General features: G+C 32.4%; 1 protein-coding gene across 6 annotated transcripts in view; it reads right to left on the bottom strand.

Annotated features, from left to right (window-relative positions):
- Positions 1-20049, bottom strand: part of SNTG1 (syntrophin gamma 1) — an 818484-nt gene that overhangs the window by 117094 nt on the left and 681341 nt on the right. For 5 of the 6 annotated variants that reach the window (XR_007407164.1, XM_049103928.1, XM_049103927.1 and 2 more), the window contains one exon: positions 14165-14203. The exons of the other annotated variant lie outside the window; for it this stretch is intronic. Coding sequence is in view for 4 of the 5 variants with exons in the window: in XM_049103928.1 (XP_048959885.1) it covers positions 14165-14203 (39 nt within the window). In the remaining variant the exon portion in view is untranslated. The remainder of the gene's footprint in view (positions 1-14164; positions 14204-20049) is intronic. 6 annotated transcript variants of the gene reach the window in all.

The raw sequence follows: 20049 nt of genomic DNA, 5'->3' as shown, positions 1-20049 counted from the left end.
AGTTCTTACACAATTGAGATGGTATTATATACACTCCAACAATTGAATAGTTAAAAAACGAAAAATAGCAATGAGTATTTTTCAGCTTTTTGAGCTTAACAATGATCTTTTTTGCTAATTTCAGTTAATTAAATCAATCATGAATCTCAGTTCAGACAGAGGGAATCTATACTACAGTAAATATTTACGACTTTGTAGACATCTGATTATTTTGTTGGTACAGGAAAAGTTACTGTTAGAGCATACTTTATTCTAAATTCCAATTTTAGTCATCAAACAAATTCTAAATGAAGTGAAATAGTCTAAAGTGGAAAACTTGACAGGGTTTTCCTTTGTTGGAAAATATGTCTACCAAGGTACACTATGGTTATTTCCCCTTCTGGAGTAGAGAGGGGTATTCATAAAATCTCAAGAAGATTCTTAGGGATAACTCAAGACCTCAAGAATAATAGCTTTTCTTCCTAATCTGAATATCTCAGTACCCTGTAAGGCATTTTCTACTCAGACCTCTGAGGAGAGATGCTATCCTGCTCCACCTACTTCCATTGGAATACCCAATGTTCCGTAAAAAAATCTTGGTACTCTACCCTTGCTTTTTATTCAAAAAGTGTAGCAGAGGCAGATAAGTAAAATCATTATTGTCATATGGATCTTTGAATCTACCTAATTTATGAACAATGACATATTTGGCTCTTTATTGTGGACCTCACTTCTAGAAACCAAATCTGCATTCATTTTCTGTTGCAGCTATTAAAATCACCAAAAACTTAGTGGTTTAAAACAGCACAAATTTATTATGTTAAGTTTTGTTGGTCAGAGGTCAAAAATATGTCTTATTGAGCTACAACAGGATGTCAGTTAGCTGTACTACTTTCTGGGGGCCTTATGGAGAATCTATTTCCTTGCTTTTTCTACTTTATAGAGGCTACTTATACTCTGTATCACAGGACGCTCTTCCTCCATCTTCCAAGCCAGCAGCAAAATATCTCTGCCTTTCTTCCATACATTATCTCTTTAATATCTTTCTCTCTCATTCACTTATCTGAACCCACACAGGTTCTCAGATTTTAGGGACTCATGATTTGATTGGACACACCTAGATAATACAGAATAATGTCTGTGTCTCAATGTCCTCAACCAAAGTCCTACTTGAAAAATCTTCTTTTCCATATAAGGTAATATATTCATAGGTTCCAGAGATTAGGACATGGACATCTCTTTGGTGGACATTACTCTGCCGCCTATCATATTATTGGTAACACATTTTTGGAAAGTAACCTAGAATCAATGTGTTGAGAAAGTGTGCTCAAGCAACTTACCCTTATATACTAGTGTGGATTAAAGGAAATATTTTACAAAGAATTATGTGTTTGATTTTTAATTAACTCTTGTACTTTAAAATATTTTAATTAAACAAGAAAATAATATCTAGGTAATAGATCTGATAGATCTGATTCAGATCAGATAGATCTGAATACATTCTTTGAAAAACCAAATCAAATCAATGTTGATATGACTCATTTAAATAAAGTAGCAAACATTTCAAATTAATCCTGAGATTTTCCCTATGTCAAAAACATAAAGCATCCAATTTTGTGTCTTGCTTCTATCAAAAAAAAAAAAAAAAAAATGAAAGCCAGTCAGCAACTAAAGACTATACTAAATACTGTAGTAAAAAATATTTATGAAGCCTACATCCTAAGTCTAATTCTAAAATTCACCTCTTTATAACCTTAGATAAGTCATTTAATCAAGGCTAATAAGATAACTTATTCATAATGGACCATAAAAACCTAAAAAAAAAGTTATCTTACAGAGATAACAGAAAAAAAAAAACATGTTGAATTGTATTAACCTTTGGAGGCTTTCTCTCTGTAAAATGAGAAAACCAAACTCAAGATTTCCTAAAGCTAAATCTAAATTAAAGATTTCACAATTTTAATGAATATCATTGTATAACAAGAAACACATTCTATTCACCATAAGACACTTGCACCCAAACAAGCAAGGATAAAATACCAAGGCTTAGAGATCATGTTAGCAAATGAAATTGAAAAATACAGTGAGGTATCCAGAAGGGCTGCATTCTCTAGGCTTCTTTTCAGGTGGGTATGGCCATATGACTAGAACTTACCAATGGAATATGGGTTGAGATGATGTGTGCCACTTTTAGGTAGCTTCTCTATACTATTCACTATTTGGAAGAGAATATGGTAGAGAAATGCAACTGCATGCATTTTGATACTAAGTCCCTAACAGATGGTGGAGCTATAGGCTGAGTTTCAAAATCATAGTGTGGAGGGAAGTTGCCTGCCTATTATGATCACCTGTATTAAACTGTTCGGTGAGAAAAAAAATAAACTCACATGTTTGAGACCCTATACTTTTGAGATCCTATTTGTTATGATAGTTTATTTACCCAACTAATATAACACTTAGAGAAATTAGTATGGTTATCATTAGTTTCTTTTTTTTCCCAAAAAACAGAAGCATTATTTTAACTCTTTAAAAATGCTTTTATGATATAATGATATGCTGGTCTATCTCAGGAACCAAGAAGTGATATCTCTTTAAAGATTAATGTTTCACTTATACAACTAGAAGGGAATGATTTTACTTTAATTCTTTCTTTCTTAGTTGTTATCATATCTTTACTGGCTTCCTAAACTTATCAGGCACTATACAAGAGGTGAGAAATGAAGAGGTTAACCCATGCAACAAGTACTAATGGAGTCTCTAGATTATCATGAGACATTATTCTAGGTGATCATGAAAAAGTTTTAAAAGAATACCTACAAATTGTTTAGAAATTCTGAAGGTCTAATAAGTCTGTTAAGGAGAATAAAAAGCATAAATAAATAAATAGGAATGCTACCATTATGCCCAATGGCCCTTTCATAATCCACTCTTCTTAAATGTAGGTGGGAGTGCATTAGTATGGTAGATGTCACTCCATTGGTTATACAATGGTACATGGTAAAGGTGAAGAGGTATTGCATATGTAATTTAAGTCTCTAATAATGACTTTAATTTAATCAAAAGAAAATTATCTTGGTGGAGCTTATTCAAGTAAGCCATTTAAAGGAGATTGGAAATGGCAGGAACACCTGACTGTTCTTGAAGAAGCAAACCATCATGTCGTGGAGAAGGCAGGCAGGGAAATGGCAGGCAGCCCCTGGTAGTCAGGAATCTTAGTCCCACAATCTAAATCAAACCCTTGAGGAGGACTGCAAGCCTCATGTAAGATGGTAGCTAGTGCCAAAACCTTGACTGCAACCCTGTAGGATCTTGAGTAGAGGGACCACATAAACCAAGCTTGGACCCTTGACCAACAGATACTGTAAAAGAGTAAGTGTGTGTTGTTTAAAGTCACTACATTTGTGGTCATTTGTTATGCCACGATAGAAAATAAATGCAGAAGTAGAGTGGTGCTTTAATAAATCCCCAAAATTGTGAACAGCTTTGGAATTGGGAAGTGAGTGGACAGAAGCTGGAAAAGTTTTAGGGATGCATGATAGGGCAAACTTAAAACACATTGCAAAAAGACATTAACTTGAACTGATGATTAGAAGGAATGTGGATTTTAGGAGTGCTACCTACCAGTGAGGGAAGAAGGGACATGTTACTTGAAACTGGAAGAAAAGAGTCTTGCTAGGTAGTACCAACAAGCCTGGCAAAAGTGTCTCCTGCAGTTATGGGGAATGCAAAACTTGTAAAGAATGGACCTGGTTACATACTTATGGAGATTTCCAATCAAAATGCTGAAGGTACTGCCTGGTTTCTTCTTCATGCAAATAGTCAAAATGTGAGAGGACAGAAAGAAGGGGAAAACTTGGTGAAGGACTATTCAATACAAATGAAATGGGGTTTGATGATTCTAAATGTTCTCAGTTTCTCCAGCTGTCAAAATATGTCAAGAATTGTGTGGCTCCTGAAATGTTAGCAAAGTGGAAAGCCTATGTATATGACTACACAAACTTGCCCCCAAATCCCAGGAAGATCAAGATTTAGGATCCTTCTAAGAGTTTAAGGATATGACTGAGATCTCAATTAAGCTAGAGGATCTCTAGAAATCTCAAGGATGTTATTCCCAGGCCTCTCAGCAGGAGGCCAAGATACAAGGGCATTATATCAGAAAGGTCTGTGAAGATTAACTTTTTCTAATGGAATGAATACATTTGATATCTGTGAGCAACCCCCAAACATTGAAAACTGTTTCAGCAGCAACACTGTTAGCTTGAACTACAAAAGGGACAGAAAGAACACAAAATTAAAGGAGGCTCTTGGATTCTCTAAATTCTATTGGCAGGAAACAGTTGCTAGTATGGAAATTGGTCAAAAATTTGATACTTTTGGTTCATAGACAAAACTTTGTTAATCATGGCACAGCAAACATCATGTATATCTGCACATATGGTTCATGACATTCCATGAAAGGATTCCTGAGTTTAGGGAAACTAACTAAATCTTTTATGATGGACAGTAGGCATGCCTCCCCTTTGCTCTGGAGGGAGATATTGTCTCTATTCTCTAAGACTGTAAGCAACTCTTCCCTTTGCTCTGAAGAGAAACACTACTGTCTAAGGCTGTTTGCTATGTAAACACCCTTGAAAAAATAGTCTGTAAATTAGTGTTTCTTCTTAGAAGACATGAAAAGTGTCATAGAGAAATGTCTTCCAATGCTTGGGCACCTTTTTAGTGATGCTCTTACTCCTCTTTTTCCCTGATCATACAGGGTCTGGAAGATCTATTTCTGTAATTCTTCAAAGGAAAAATGACATGGGGCTATAGTCTTATGATGAATACGCATTTCCTTCCTGTATTACTGGGTCCTACTGATGCCTGACACAAGGATCACTTTTCATTTGAGAATCAAGTCTTTGTGTTCATTAGTATAAAAGGTTTCCCTTCACTTTCTGATTTGTCCTGTCATGCACAGTTTTTTTACCTTGGAAGCCATCCTTAATTATCTTTTGTAGATAAAGAACTCCAGGGTACACACACCATAGACAACTTAACTTCACAGCTTTCCTCTTAGACACCTCATCTTCCAACAATTTACTCAATTGACATCTTGCTTCTCATACTTAAATGTTCAACTTTTACCTCACTTTTCACATTTATCTGTTAGCAGTATTTGTCACGAATAACTATGCCCTTCCCTAGCTATGATATTGCAGGTAAATGCCCATCTAGCTTTAATGGGTTTGGAGACCTCCTATCTAGGGATTTTGCTTGGTACAGTTGCCACCAACCTCATTTTGGGTCTGCAAGTGCAAACAAATAGCTTCAACCTCCATTTGTCATATAACCACAATTAATTAATTAATTAATTAATTAATTATTTTTTATTTTTTCACAATTTCTTTTTGAATATGACAGTCTTCTCCATAGTTTTGGCTTTGGGTTTGCAAATATTCTACTAGTTTTATAAATCTGGCTTTCAGTTATACATGATTTAGTTCTTTTACTTGTTTATTATATCATTATAGTAATAGTACACATAATATATTTTTAAGTTAATAAAAGATAATAAAATGTCTAGGACATAACACTTATCATTTTACAATGTATTTCTCCAACTCTTAAATTTATACCAATCTTTTACTGGTAGAAGATAACTGTAAAATTAAATATAATTTAATACAGTTCTGAATTTTGAGCTGTTTTTTTCCTTCAGTTAATAGCATATACCGTACCTGTGAAAAATAAATGTTGAAAAATGTGTTTCCTAAACAGGGCAGTATTTCTGTTTCCCATCAGCTAATTGTAGAGGTATTTCTTTTTTTCTTTTTTTTTTTTATAAATTTATTTTTTATAGTATTTATTAATGACAAATCATTTAACAGATTAGTCACATTGTCTGAGTTATATACTTTAATGCTTCAAATAGCACTAAAAACTAGTCTAGTAAAATATAGCAGACATGAACATTGGTTTAGTGCCTCTATCATCAAAACTGGTGCAAGGAGAATCGTGGCAATAAAGAAAGTTTCTGCAGGGTATGCACTATGGAACATAGGGTCAATCCATTAAACCCCAAATGGGATGAATTGGTCTCTTAAGCCAAACATTCTTACTATGGTTTTATGACACTAATCACGTCTATCTTCCTTCATGTGTCAAGGGAAATGGATTACATGGTTTGGTCAATTAAATCACACTTAAGAAAGTGATAAAGGAAGCAAAATATAGCAGTTGTCCTACCCATGCATTATTTAAAAACATAAATCTTTCACCTAGGGGGCTTGTTTTTATTTAGCCTTCACTAATTTGCCTACTTAATGTGTAATCATCCCCTTGAATAAAGCTTTTGGTTATATAATTCAACCTATTCATCATTAATTTGATGAAGTCAGTGAAATTTTAAAAACTATTTCAAAACGTGGAAAGACTGCTACAAGCAGGCAAGTATACAAAACATGTTAAACTAGACTCATATTACAGTATTATAATGTAATCAGAATCATGATTGATGATTATTGAGAAACAATGTTAAAGAAAATGCAAGTTTAAAGAAAATACCATGTTAACTTTCAAAATATCTGTGTTGACTTTGAAGAAATGAATCTGGATTTCTCAGTGCTCTTATTAAAAGCCCTAGCCTCCTGATGGAAAGGAATGTATGTTTAAAAAAAAAAAAAGCAAGAATGGTTGCCTTTATATCTACTAGAAATATTTTTCTTTTCACATACCAGGAGAATTACATTTGTAACTGTTTTTCTAGCTAATTATTCCAATCTGAACTGAAGGGATAATAAAACTTTCCTTAATCTAAGAAGGCCAAATGGTTACAGCTCAGATGTTCGCAGGCTAAGCCACAAGGTTCAGGAAAAGTGAATTGTTCTCTGGTTAGGTACATACATTTCAAAAAGCAAAAAGGCCTTGGGCCGGCTCAGTTGGTAGAGCATGGAACTCTTGATCTCTAGGTCGTGAGTTTGAGCCCCATGTTGGGTGTAGTAGTGTAACAGTACACAGTACACAGAAATAAAATGCTTAATAAAAGATAAAAGCTCAGAGTTTGAAGATATCTGTAAGTCAGAAAGTCCAGAGACACGTAGATTTACCTGGCCATTGGAGAGACCTTCCCAAATTTTAGGCAGAGAGCCCAGGATCTTTTCTTCTTGTCTCATAAAGACAAGTTGTCTATCTGTCCTCTCAGGAGTAGAGGGGACAGTTGTCTTTTGTCTGTGCATAATCAAAGAGATATTGTTCTCACTCACTTCTCTTCTAGGTATGTGGCTTGACACTCAGGTAGAAAATCACATCAGTTCTCACTGTATTCCTGCAGGTCTAAGTGTGGTGACTGACACTGATGGTACTTTGGGTGTAGGTCTGGTTGTGAGAATTAGTAAAGTACTTATTTTCATGCCCCAGGTGCCTCATGTTTCTGCAGTATATATGTATTATATATATATAATAGTAACTATTGATCTACCTACCTATCTATATATAGTACATATATATAGTACATATATATAGTACATAATTGGGGTAACATCTCAGACATTTTTCAGTTCTTGACAAAGTTGGTGTATTTACTATGTGACAGACATAATGCTGTGCTATTTACATCTATAAAATCAATGCCACTGTAAAACAATCCATTTATAGGTAAGGCAATTAAAAGACAGGGTTTAGGACAACTATAGGACATTAATTCAGCCAGGAAGAAGTGTGGAGATAAATTTGGTTTGTAGAACTCCAAACTTGCTTACTTACTGTCATTCCTTAATCATGCCTGGTATCAACAAGGATTTAGAAGCTTAAAGGAGATAATTTCTAGTTTTTGTTCTCCTCTTAAAATCTTAAACTAAGTCTAACTCTGTTTCTAAGGAGATTTAAAATACGATATTCCTCTTTTCTTACCCAATTATAGTAAGATACAGATAGAGAAATAAAATAATTTCAAGCCTTATTTTATATTTCATGATCTTACATATATATGAAATTACATAAGTAATTTAAGCCTTTCATAAATCCCTTCTTAACTTTTGCCATCTCTGATCTCTCACCAATATGCTCAATGGAAATCGAATCATGAAAGTAATTATAAAATCATTCAGATATTAGAGAAAAATCAACTGATTTATTGAGTGAAAGAAAATCAAATATTTCCCATGCATAGTCCCTGAACTAAGTAATGAGGTCATACATATTAATATTGGAAGAGCATTGTTACACATTTCCTTTGATACAGTAGCTAAATCCATCAAACAACATTTCTTCCCAACACTTTTAGATTATGAGATGGGCCAGTTAACAATAATAGCAAGTTAAAAAACAGAGAAAATAAGAGCTTTACAGTTTATATGAACATGAAATGACCCAATCAGTATGACTCTGAAATCATAAAATAGTGTTCTGTGTAAGTCTCACAGATGTGTGAACAGTAGATGAATGCTAAAGTGAATCTTCTGTGAACAGGGACTTTATGTCCAATTTTAAGGATTCAAATTATTCTCTGTTTATAACAATGTTTCACATCACTGGTGACATTTAAATAACTTCTGGTCAAGAAAAGCATAAAGGATTACCAAATATATAACTCAGGGAAAATATTTTCATATGTTTTTATTTCATAATCAGAATTTTATATGAATTTGGTTTTTATTTCATAACCAGAATTTTAGTACGGTTAGTTAAGATTTGTTAGGTTAAATCTTTTTGAGGAAAGTTTCTGCGTGTCTGAATAGAGATGGCATCTATACTACAACCTTGACCAGGAAAAATTTACTTCATTTGGATAAATATGCATAGTTGCTCTTTAAACTTACTATAACATAAAAGATGAACAGAAAATTCATTGCAAAGAATATTAAATAAGAAATATTGCAACAAAATTAAATTATGATAAAAATTTGCATAAATTATAGAATTTGAAAAACACCCCTCTTATATAAGAAAACAAAGCCTGTACTAAAGACCACAAGAAAGATACTAAAGCAAAAAGGAGAAGAAACAGAACTGTTTCAGATCAGAAGAGAAATAGAACAAAAATTTTAAAATTCACCGAATGAAGGTGAAATTGAAAGAAACTATTAGAAAAGACACGCTGAGAACTCAATTAAGAATAGAGGATAGGACTGAGTAAATGAGAGGAACAAAACAAATAGATGAAGAATGTAAAAAGATTCACTAGACCATATCCACAGAAGAGAAGTAAAGTACACCCAATATGAATAAAACTGGTGTCTTCACTATGTACAAGACATAATAGTGTGTTAGTAATTGAAAGAAAAAAATACATAAAGATGTATATAAAGAAAAATTTTGCAAAATATAAGATTATTTGAATCTATATAGACACATACTCTTCCAGGAATAATTGAAACATGAGAGAGAATACTGAGGCCAAAATCAATCAAGTTATTTTTTTTTATTTTTTTTTTTTTATCAATCAAGTTATTAAGCCAAAGAAAAGGAAAGAATCTTTTGGTCACTAAGGCAAGGTCAATAAAGAAATCTCCTAGGAGGGAAAAAATCAATTTAGTTTCAGTCATTTTGACTACAAAATTTAACAAGATAGTAGAATAATATTCTGAGAGAAAGAAAATATGAGTGTTCTTTTAATATGAACATGGTATTTGAGAGTAAAGAACACAGTTTAAAAATTCTGAACATGTTTAAACAAATGGAAACATTATTTCTCTGAGCACTTCTTAAGAAAAATACAAGAGGGCAAATTTCTTCCAATCAGAGAAATGAGATGAGTTGAAAATAAATCAATTTGATACTGGATAGTAGAAACTATACTATCAGTAAAAAGCAAGACTAAACATGAATTGGCACTTATTTTTACAAAAGAAGATTTAAATGTTGCAAATCATTGTGCTGGAGAAATTAAAATAAATTAAAATAGTTGGGAGCAGTTGGAGAAAGGAAACCACCAGTAGCATGATTATGTTAACTTTATCATCCTTTATAACCAGGTATCAAAATACATCATTCAAGCTAAAAAAATCAAGAAATAAGAAAGTAAATATACTAAAGATATAGAAGTAATTTATTGAAGCAATGGGACATTAGGAAAAGAAAAAGGAAGAATGAATGCATACATTCTCTTATTTTTCAAGTTGGAGATTCTATAGCTCAAATCTAAGGAAGTGGAAAATGATGATAAATTAGAAGATTATAAAAGGTAAACCTAAAGTAAAAGCACAAATAGGAAGTATGAAATAAGATAATTTGTTAAAATTGATAAAATATGATTATAGAATTAAACCACACATAGCTTATTTAATTAGCATAAATGAGGACACCTGGGTGACTCAGTGGTTGAGTGTCTACCTTTGGGTCAGGGCATGATCTTGGGGTCCTGGGATTGAGTCCCACATTGGGCTCCCTGCATGGAGCCTGCTTCTCCCTCTGCCTATGTCTCTACCTCTCTCTGTGTCTCTCATGAATAAATAAATAAAGTCTTTAAAAAATAATAGTAATTAGCATATATGAAGTAATTTTTTATTAAAAATGTCTTTCATATTAATATGCTAAGAAATATACAACTATAATAATATTTACAGATATCATGTGAAACAAAGTGACAGAAAAGTTGGAAATAAAAAGGAGGCAAATGAAATGAAATGGAAGGGATAGTATTCATATTAGAAAAAATAGAACTCAGGGAAAAAGCATTAAGTGAGGCTAAGAAAGACACTTTGTAATAATAAAATCTGCCATCTGTAATATCAGTACACAAGTAACAAAACATCAAAATCAATAGTGGAAAGTTAATGGGAATTGTAATGAGAAATAAATTTATTTGCATTTCTTTTTCACTGACAGACCGAATAGATAAAGTATAAGTAATGACACAGAAGATTATGTTCTTTCTTATATAGGAACATGTTTTATTTAATTTCTTGAACTGAAATACATAATCTAACTATTATCTTTGTTATTTATCTCAACGTATAGTCAATTAACAATAGTGTACAATTAATACTCTCAGTATGCTTTTTATATACTTAAACAGGCTCTAACAAAAACCACATAGTAACGGAAGGTTTTGAGCAAGTAAACTTTTAACACACATATTCTTGTAAGTGTGGTAATGTCCTAAAACATATCTAAGAAGTTCCTGAATCTAGAAGAATAATCTGAAAAAGCATATGTTCTCAGATGGGCAAAAGGACATTTGAGTTCTATTATAAGAAGAGACTTTGAACACCTTATGTAACTAGTCTGAAAATATATATATAGCTGAAGGAAGTATATGTAATCCTTCTGCCACAGTAGCCTTGGGAAGGAAAGCAGGTATGAGGCGTCTGTCTTCTAAAAGTTTTAAAAAATATATTTTTTTATTTTTATAAATTTATTTTTTATTGGTGTTCAATTTGCCAACATATAGAATAACACCCAGTGCTCATCCTAAAAAATAATTTAATAAATATGTATTTCTGTCCCCTTCCTCGCTGTATGAATCACATCCAAACATATCAGAAAACTCTGGTCATTTTTAATAATTTTATGACTAATGTAGAGAAAACAAAAAAGTACTCTCCTCAGAACTGCAGTGGCATGAATGCTAGCTAATCCCCCAGAATAGAAAAACTGCTCCAAATACTTTTTGTCAGACTGAAACAAACCAATGAAATTTAAGAGGATTAAATGTGAAAGTATTCATCTACTTTCAGAATGTTAACTATGTGAGTATGAGTGGGGTAATCTATGATGGAAATATTTTTTAAAAATAGTAGTTGCCTGAAAGATCAATATAAGTAGATGATTTGATAACACTGTCAGACAGTGTCTACAATATCCATTTAATATAGTGCTTACAAAAGAAGCAATAACCCTTTGTGATCTACATGAACTGCCATATCTGCAATGATGCATATAAAATAAGTTGGGTAGGGTTGCATTTTTGGGGTCCAGCACCTAATCATGTCAACAACTAGCTACATAATCTGGTCAAGCTCCTTTACACCCAAAGAGCAACAGAGTCACCATTTGAAATGTCAGGTAATAGAATTAAGCACTTATATGTGATGTGGGATTCAGTGGGATAATATAAGTAAAAGCCCATCATTATTATCATTATTCTGGAACCACATTTTAATAGGGAAATTGACCAATTAAAGTATGCTCAAAGAAGTTCAATAAAAATGTTGAAGGTTCTGGAAAACAAGTGCCAAAAACCCCCACAAACAACCAGGTAAAGAAACTGAGTATCTTTAGATAATATAAGAGAAAATACAGAGGAAGAAACAGTTATTTGCTTCTTTGAATGTCTTACATGGTAGAGAGTAACCTTTCTTGGTTTTCTCTATAGAACACAGTGATATAGTTGAATGGATATTGCCAGGAACATGACTTCGTGTCATTTTTAAGAAGAGTTTTAAACAATAATCTTTCCACAAATAGAAAGGACTAACTTACAAATAAAAGAAATGGCTGTTGTGAAAGTATATTGCAGAAATGAAGTACTGACAGAAAGATGGTGATATTAAGAAATGGAGGGTCAAGTTGTAGAACATAGATCTTGCTTGAGACTTTGAATCCCTTAATTCAAAAAAGGGGTTACAATACTGCTTCAGAATATTTTAGCTCAAAACTATCATGTTTTCTAAGAGCACTACTACCGTGATAACTCTTTAAGCTGGTCTTGACCTCATTCTCTCAGAGAATTTAGAGTATCACATTCCCTCTGTGCTTCCTCTAACTTAAAATGACCTCCTGGGCAACTTTGCTCATTTTAGCAAAGTTGACTATAGTTGATGTGTGGCCAGAGTGACCCAAACAACAAACAGAAATTCCTGATATGTGAGCAGATAAAACATTACATGAAAGCTGCCAAATAAGATTATCAGAGTTACTCACTATTATTCACAAATAGAAGTAATTTTCTGCCAGAAGTGAAAAAAAAAAATTGTCACACAAAAGCAAAGTTAATACATGAATTCTAGTGTGAGGTCCTGAAATTAAAATGGTACTAGTGGCCACTGTAATGTGGCTGTAGAAAAATATTTTTTAAACATTTTTGAGGGCAATTTTGAGATGTAAAACTAAATATATAACCCTAGTCATGAAAATCACCGATGCAATAATTTTGTAAGGAATTCTTTAAGGAAATGATCAGAAATGCACACAAAGAAGCACACATATGCTACTTATTGAATCAATATTTGCAAGTGTAAAGAATAGAAAAAATAAATTTATGTTAATAGAAGATTGTATCTATATACCTTGATACAACTATGAAAATTTAGATTTTAAAGGAATATGAGAAAAAGCGTACAATAAAGCAACTGAGTATAACTTTTAAATTATAATGCTAAGAAAAATAATATCTCTAATAAAAATTACATAATGTATGATATATACACAAAAATGTACTGGATTAGCAACTAGCCTTAAGGAGATAAGATAAAAGTTTCATTCACATAAGTTATTATATTTTATATTATTCACATATAAGTTGTCATAAAATTTAATTTAAATTATTATTTGTTATGTATTCTGTTTACTAATAAAGGCAAGAACCTTGAGATACTTGACTTAGTAATTTCAACGATTTTTGAATTATAAATCTTAGGTTATAAATGTTTTTTACAGGAAACTATATCTGTAAATATTTTTAAAGTTTATTGTAGAAAACTATGTTCACTTACAGTTGTATTTGAGGCATGCCATTTACTAGGTGCCTTGCTTGTTAAAATTAACACATCGACTATAATCTTATTGTCTTATTTTATGGAACTCAAGAGGTATAAATTACATTAAAGTTGCTCTTAAGATGATGAACATAGGTAAAGGAATTCCTTATAAAAATGGATCCTCTAATAAATATCAAAACTTACACTTTTCTTGAATTCCACTGCAAACAAAACTTTACACCCTGAAGAAAAATAAACCTCAAATAAGCAGAAGGAAGAAAATAATAAAGATTAAAGCAGAGACAAATCAAATAGAAAATACAAGAGCAAACTGACAAATAAAAGCAAGAGTTGGTTCTTCAAGATTAAAAAAATAATTTTTGGTGAGATTGACTAAGAAAAAAGAGAAAAAAACCCAAGTAACTAAAATTAGAAATAAAAGAGAGGCCATTGCTATTAATTCTATATAAGTAGAAAAGATTATAAGAGAGTACCATAAATGATTGTATGCCAAGATATTGGATATCCTAGATTAAATGAAAAAAATTTAGAAACACACAACCTACCAACATTGGATCTTGAAGAAACAGAAAATCTGAAGAGACCTATAAGTAGTAAGGAGATTGAATTAGTAATCGAAACTTCTCATTAGAGAAAAGCCCAGGACTACATGGCTTCACCAGTGAATTCTACTAAACATTTAAATAAGAATTAATGCTAATACTTCCCAATTATTCCCCAAAAAATGAAGAAGGGGAAAATTTCCAAACTTCTTGTATGAGGGCAACATTACTCTGATATCAAATCTAAATAAAAAATCTACAAGAAAGATTTCAATCTCCCTGATGAATATAGATTTAAAAATCCTCAAATGCTAGCAAATAGAATTCAACAGCATATTTAAAAGATTATGTACTATGGGGACACCAGAGTGGCTCAGTTGATTTATGTGTCTGCCTTTGGCTCAGGTCATGATCTCAGGGTCCTGGAGTTAAGTCCTGCATCAGGCTCCTTGCTCAGCAGAGAGAAAATAGCAACCATGAACATAATAGGAAAAAATGCTTAAGACATGAAATGGTTGCTATTTTTAAAATCTATATAATATCCATGCCATTTTCTCATCATTTAATAGATTTTTCTCTATGATAAGATGTTTCTCCCAAAAATGAACTAGAAACCTATTTTAATTTTCCATTGCTGATGTGGGAAATTAACCAGAAGTAAGCAACTTAAAATGATATACTTTACATAAGCTCACAGTTCTCTAGGCCAGGATTCCTCCATAGCTTAGCTGTTCTTCTGCTCAGAGTCTCCAAAGGCTGGTGTCAAGTTCTTAGCCAGGATGTGTGCTCATCTGGAGCTCGACTGAGATAGAATCCACTTCCAAACTCATTAGGTTAGCAGCAGAATTCAGTTTCTTGTAGCTCTATGACTGAGAGCCCTGGCTCTTTATTGCTTGTCAGCTGGAGATCTCAAATACTAAAACCTATCTGCAATCCCCTACCAAGTGGCCCTCTTCACAGGCTGTTCACATGTTCATAATATGGCTGTCCGCAGGGAATTCTCTCTAGAGTGTGCTAATAAGATGAACTTTTGCTAACCAGCTACTCAATAGGTTAGAAGCAAGTCACAGTTGCCTCAAGGTAGGAAATTTTATAAGCATATGACTGTATAATTCATTGGCAGTCACCTGTGTATGTATTAACCAGAAAACAAATGAAAAATTCACAAACACTAAAAAATAAACCCAAAATCATTTTGCTGTTTATTAAATAATTTCAGTGTCTCATAGTTCTTTTCTCATTGACAGATGAATGGCATTCCTATGGCTCTGTTACAAATTACCTCTAACTTGGTGGCTTAAAATAACACACATTTGTTCTCTTATAGCTCTTGAGGCCAAAAGTCAGGAATGGGTTTCACTGGAATGAAGTCAAGGTGTCAACAGGGTGTACTCTTTACAGAAGCTCTAAGGGAGAGCCTATTTCTTTATCTTTTCCTGCCATTAGAGGCTATCCTCCTTCCTCTGCCAATGGCAATGAAATGAAACAATGGCAATGACATGAAATGAACACATAGAAAAGTAAAATTCTTTGGCTTACAAAAAGGAAATGCATGGGAAATAATTTACAACTGATTATTAGTTTTAGATTTAGGTGTTTTGTTGCTATTATCATTGTTGTGGTGGTGTTATTTTTCTCTGTTGACTATTTTCCAGTTATTCATGATTTTTTGCAACTTTATAATAAAACCCAGGAAGTTATAAATATAATTTTACATAAACATTATAGCAGCCTAGCACAAAGACTTACTCTCTGTGCTTTTACCTTTTCTTAATTAATTTAATCAATAAGAAGTTGCTATCTATCAAACTTAGTTCTAGTATCTCTGGGTACAATGATAAAAGAACAGCAAAACCCCTGATTTTTATGGGCGTTATATTCTTAAATTACTTTGACTTTCCCAGTGGGTCACAAATTCAGTTTTTTCCTTGCTTTCCTTTTTTAGAGCACATTGTGAAGTTCTACTGTAGCTTACTGGCATAGTCACATTGACACTTGGGTTATGTATGCCAAGATTCATTTGCTCATTGAACAAATTTATTTTGATTTGACAATATGTCAAGTACAGTGATACCTGTGAGGGAAAGATCAATGAACAGACAAGGCTTACTCTTACAAGTTTGTATTATTTCAGGTGAGGTGTATAATAAAGAAGTAAACAGATGAATAGTATGGTATCACTTGTACAGTATAGTATGTATAATATCATTTTATGCAGTGATAAGTGACATGCAGAAAAAATAAAACAAGGTGAATGGCATAGAGAACCACGGAGTGATTGGGTTGCTATATTAGTTTCAATATTCTGGAAAAATATGCTCAATAATGATATTTGATCAAATTGAAATGAAGCGGGTGACTCAGCTAAGTGTTTAACAGAAAGGCATGTGGACAGAAGCAAAAGCAAATGACCAGTCCTTCAGTTAGGAGTGTGCTTGGGAAGTTGGATGAGAAGCAAGAAAACAGCACAGCTAGAACTGCATGGTGGAGGGAATTAATAGTTGAAGATTAATTTTGAGTGGTAAGTCATTATTTGCCACAAACTTGTCCCAAGTGCATGCCAACACTCCTGCTCTAGTCCTCAGAGAGCTTACTTATCTTGACATTCTGCACAGTATGATACACGTCTACTACACTGATGAAATTTTGCTAATTGTTCTAGCATTGTGTGCTCTGGGAAGCAGAGGAGGTGGGCTCAAGAAAGAAATAGCAAGGTCACGAGGGACTTTGTTGTTTATTCTCTCCTGCTTCCTATTTACTGCTGGTCGACTTACTGCCTGCCCATGTTTCCTGTGAGCATCAGAAAGGCTTCTTCACCTGGGCAGCAGCAATGCCCTCCTGTAACAGCAACTGTATCCTGTTTACAGGTTTTCCAACATTTTCATGACCAGATTCACTGGGCTCCATTCCACTGGATCCCTCTTCTAGCTTAGAGACACTAGCCAAGCAATACCCTCTTCTCCCTAGACTTCTGAATTTCATTTTAAAAGCTTAAAATACCATCTAAGCTTTTATGTTTTAATTATTCCTACCTGTGAAGCTATTTTATAATGTGATTGACATTTACAATAAGTTAACTTTAAATAAAGCTGGTTACCCTCCATAATGTGGGCCTCTCCCAGTTATTGAGGGAGTAAAACCTTAATTCTTAGAGAAAAAGAAATTCTGTCTAAAACTGTAACATAGAAATTCTGCCTGAGTTTCCCGACTGCTGACCTGGCTTACAGATTTCAGACTTGTCAGACCCAATACCCACATGAGCCAATTCTTTACAATCTCTCTCTATGTGTAAACAGATGATAGATAGGTAGATAGATAGATGATAGATGATAGATAGATAGATAGATAGATAGATAGATAGATAGATAGATAATAGATGGATAGACAGACACAAGAAAGAGAGCAAAGATAAAGAAGGGTTTTTTTGTTTGTTTTCAACTACTTCTTATTACATTGTATGTAATATGTGATTATTTTTGTGTTTTATATATATATATATATAGAGTTTTGTGTTATATATATCTCAATATATAGCTATATGTTGTTATATATTTATGCCATTGAGATACATAGATAACTCAATAAAAATATATATTATTTTGTTGCTGTTTTTCTAAGGTACCCTGACTCACATACTGTCTTTTTCCTTTTTTCTTTCAGCCTTAGATGTGTGGGATGCTGTCTCCTACCTCTGTGATAACCTTTGTGTAATCTCCTTACACTTTTTCTGTTACTTAATACTTTATATCTAGTTCTTTACATTAAATTCTTTCTGTTCAAATAACTAGTCTGGTTTCTGTCTCTTGATGGGACTCCTAATGATGCTTTCTTGTAAAGACTGTAGGTATTATTCAGAGTGATTGGAAGTTATTGGAAAGATCTTATGAAATGACAATTTCTCCTCTATCTCTAACAAGAAATCTAACACCCTTCAAAACTGTGATGTCTATTGTCCATCCCCTTAGCATGTCCATACTTTCTCCTCCAGCCTCTTTTCAAGTCCCTTATGAAAGGTATAGTGGAAGAGCTTCTCCACACAGAAGCCCCAAGAAGCTTTACTTGAATAAAATGTCAGAATTAACTGATAGGTGTTTATTTTTGTCTTTTGTCCTCCAGCCATAGTTCTATTCTGCATCTAGATCCCTTTCTTTTTATGTATAATCATAGATATTTAATATTTATTAACATAAATGTACTGTATCATTTTCTCTAGTGAAAATAACTGTCCCTCAACACCTCTAATTATCTTAAAACATTACATTATCATAAATTTTTAAGCTTTTTAATTATGTAATCATTAATATTGGTTTATACTTTAATATGCTTTGATACATATGCTGCATTTATTGTTTTGCTATGGTACAAAATAACTATCATACAGAGCATAAGAAATCCAAACAAATTTCATTTTCAAAAAATTTTAGTTTCAATCATTAAAACAAATATTAAGCATACCCATCTTAGTCTCCTAAATCTGTCTGTTGTTCAAACTGTGTATAAAATTCACTCATGCCTCAGTGGGTAAGATTATGTAATTAAAATGCAAATTTCACTATAGGTCATTGCTCATTGAGTAGTTAAAAATAACTATAAATGTTATCATGACATTCTGCTGTATGTCAATTTGTCAGAATATATTTTGAGGCTTTACAAATTAATTCTTCCACTAGATTTCTAATTTTATTTCTTAGAAAAAATAAAAACTAACAAATCAAGAAAGTTTTCATATATAGTAAAAGAAAATTATCTCTCAATTCCTTGTTAGTGTAAATGGCATGATTCTTCTGCTTTGAGGATTGTGGGCACTGTAATCTAGAAAGAATTAATCTCCTTCAAGTTCAATAGTTTCAAGTATTCCTTTTCTGTACTTCAGAATTATTTGGTATTTTACAAAATATAAAATATATCTATTTTTAATAAAAATATATAAAATTAAAAAAATTTAAGCTAACAAATAACATCTAAATAATGTTCATTAAAAAGTCAAGCATATAAAATATATAAAATAAAACTTGAAAGTGGCATCTCTCCTTCAGCTCTAATGTCTTTTTTAGAGGACATTAAAGATTAACCATCTCAACAGATAATCATCCTAAAACTTGAGAAAAAAAACCCCTCACACACCCTGTGTGTGAATGTTTTATTTTTGAACTTTTATTTCCACATGTATAGAACTATTTGAGATTGTTAATATTATAATCCATAGAATGATTGTAAAAATTTATATAACCATTATTTGATGTCACAATTGTCTTGCCTTAATTTTTCTATTACATGTAATTATTTTCTGTTGACAACACACTTTAAAAATGATTATTATTGAGTCAAATGATACATGCGATTTATATTTTGATACACAATACAAAACCACCCTCCAAAATATAATAATTCATACTCTCACCATTAGAATAAGAATGTCTGAATTTAAATGTATTTGAGTAAATTTTTTTAAAAAAACATAAATATGTCAGTTAACTGATGGTATCTTTGCTTCGAAAAATATCTGTACTCACCAGTTCATTAAGGTATGAGATAATATAGCTACAATGTATTTTCTTACATATTCTGTCTCCATGTATTTCACTTAAAATAATAAATCATTGAATTCATACATTTTCATTTGGATTTTCAAATACATAATTGCAACTAATTGCACTCTTACAAGAAATACGATCTTGGTGATAAATATACAAGCTCAAGGAAGATACTCTTCTGTTGTAAATGGGAGTCCATTCATTTGTTCCAATCTCAAAATCAAGATTACCCAAACTCAGGAAATTTTGAGCTATTGATACCACTCTACACTTCTTGTCACAACAAGCTTAACTTCAACCAAGTTAAGACTTTCATATACATTCTGCATATAGAAAGTGTGGATTTGAATTCAC

Source organism: Canis lupus, chromosome 29, assembly GCF_003254725.2.
Source record: "Canis lupus dingo isolate Sandy chromosome 29, ASM325472v2, whole genome shotgun sequence".
NCBI lineage: Eukaryota > Metazoa > Chordata > Mammalia > Carnivora > Canidae > Canis > Canis lupus.
This window is presented reverse-complemented; position numbering and strand designations above follow the sequence as displayed.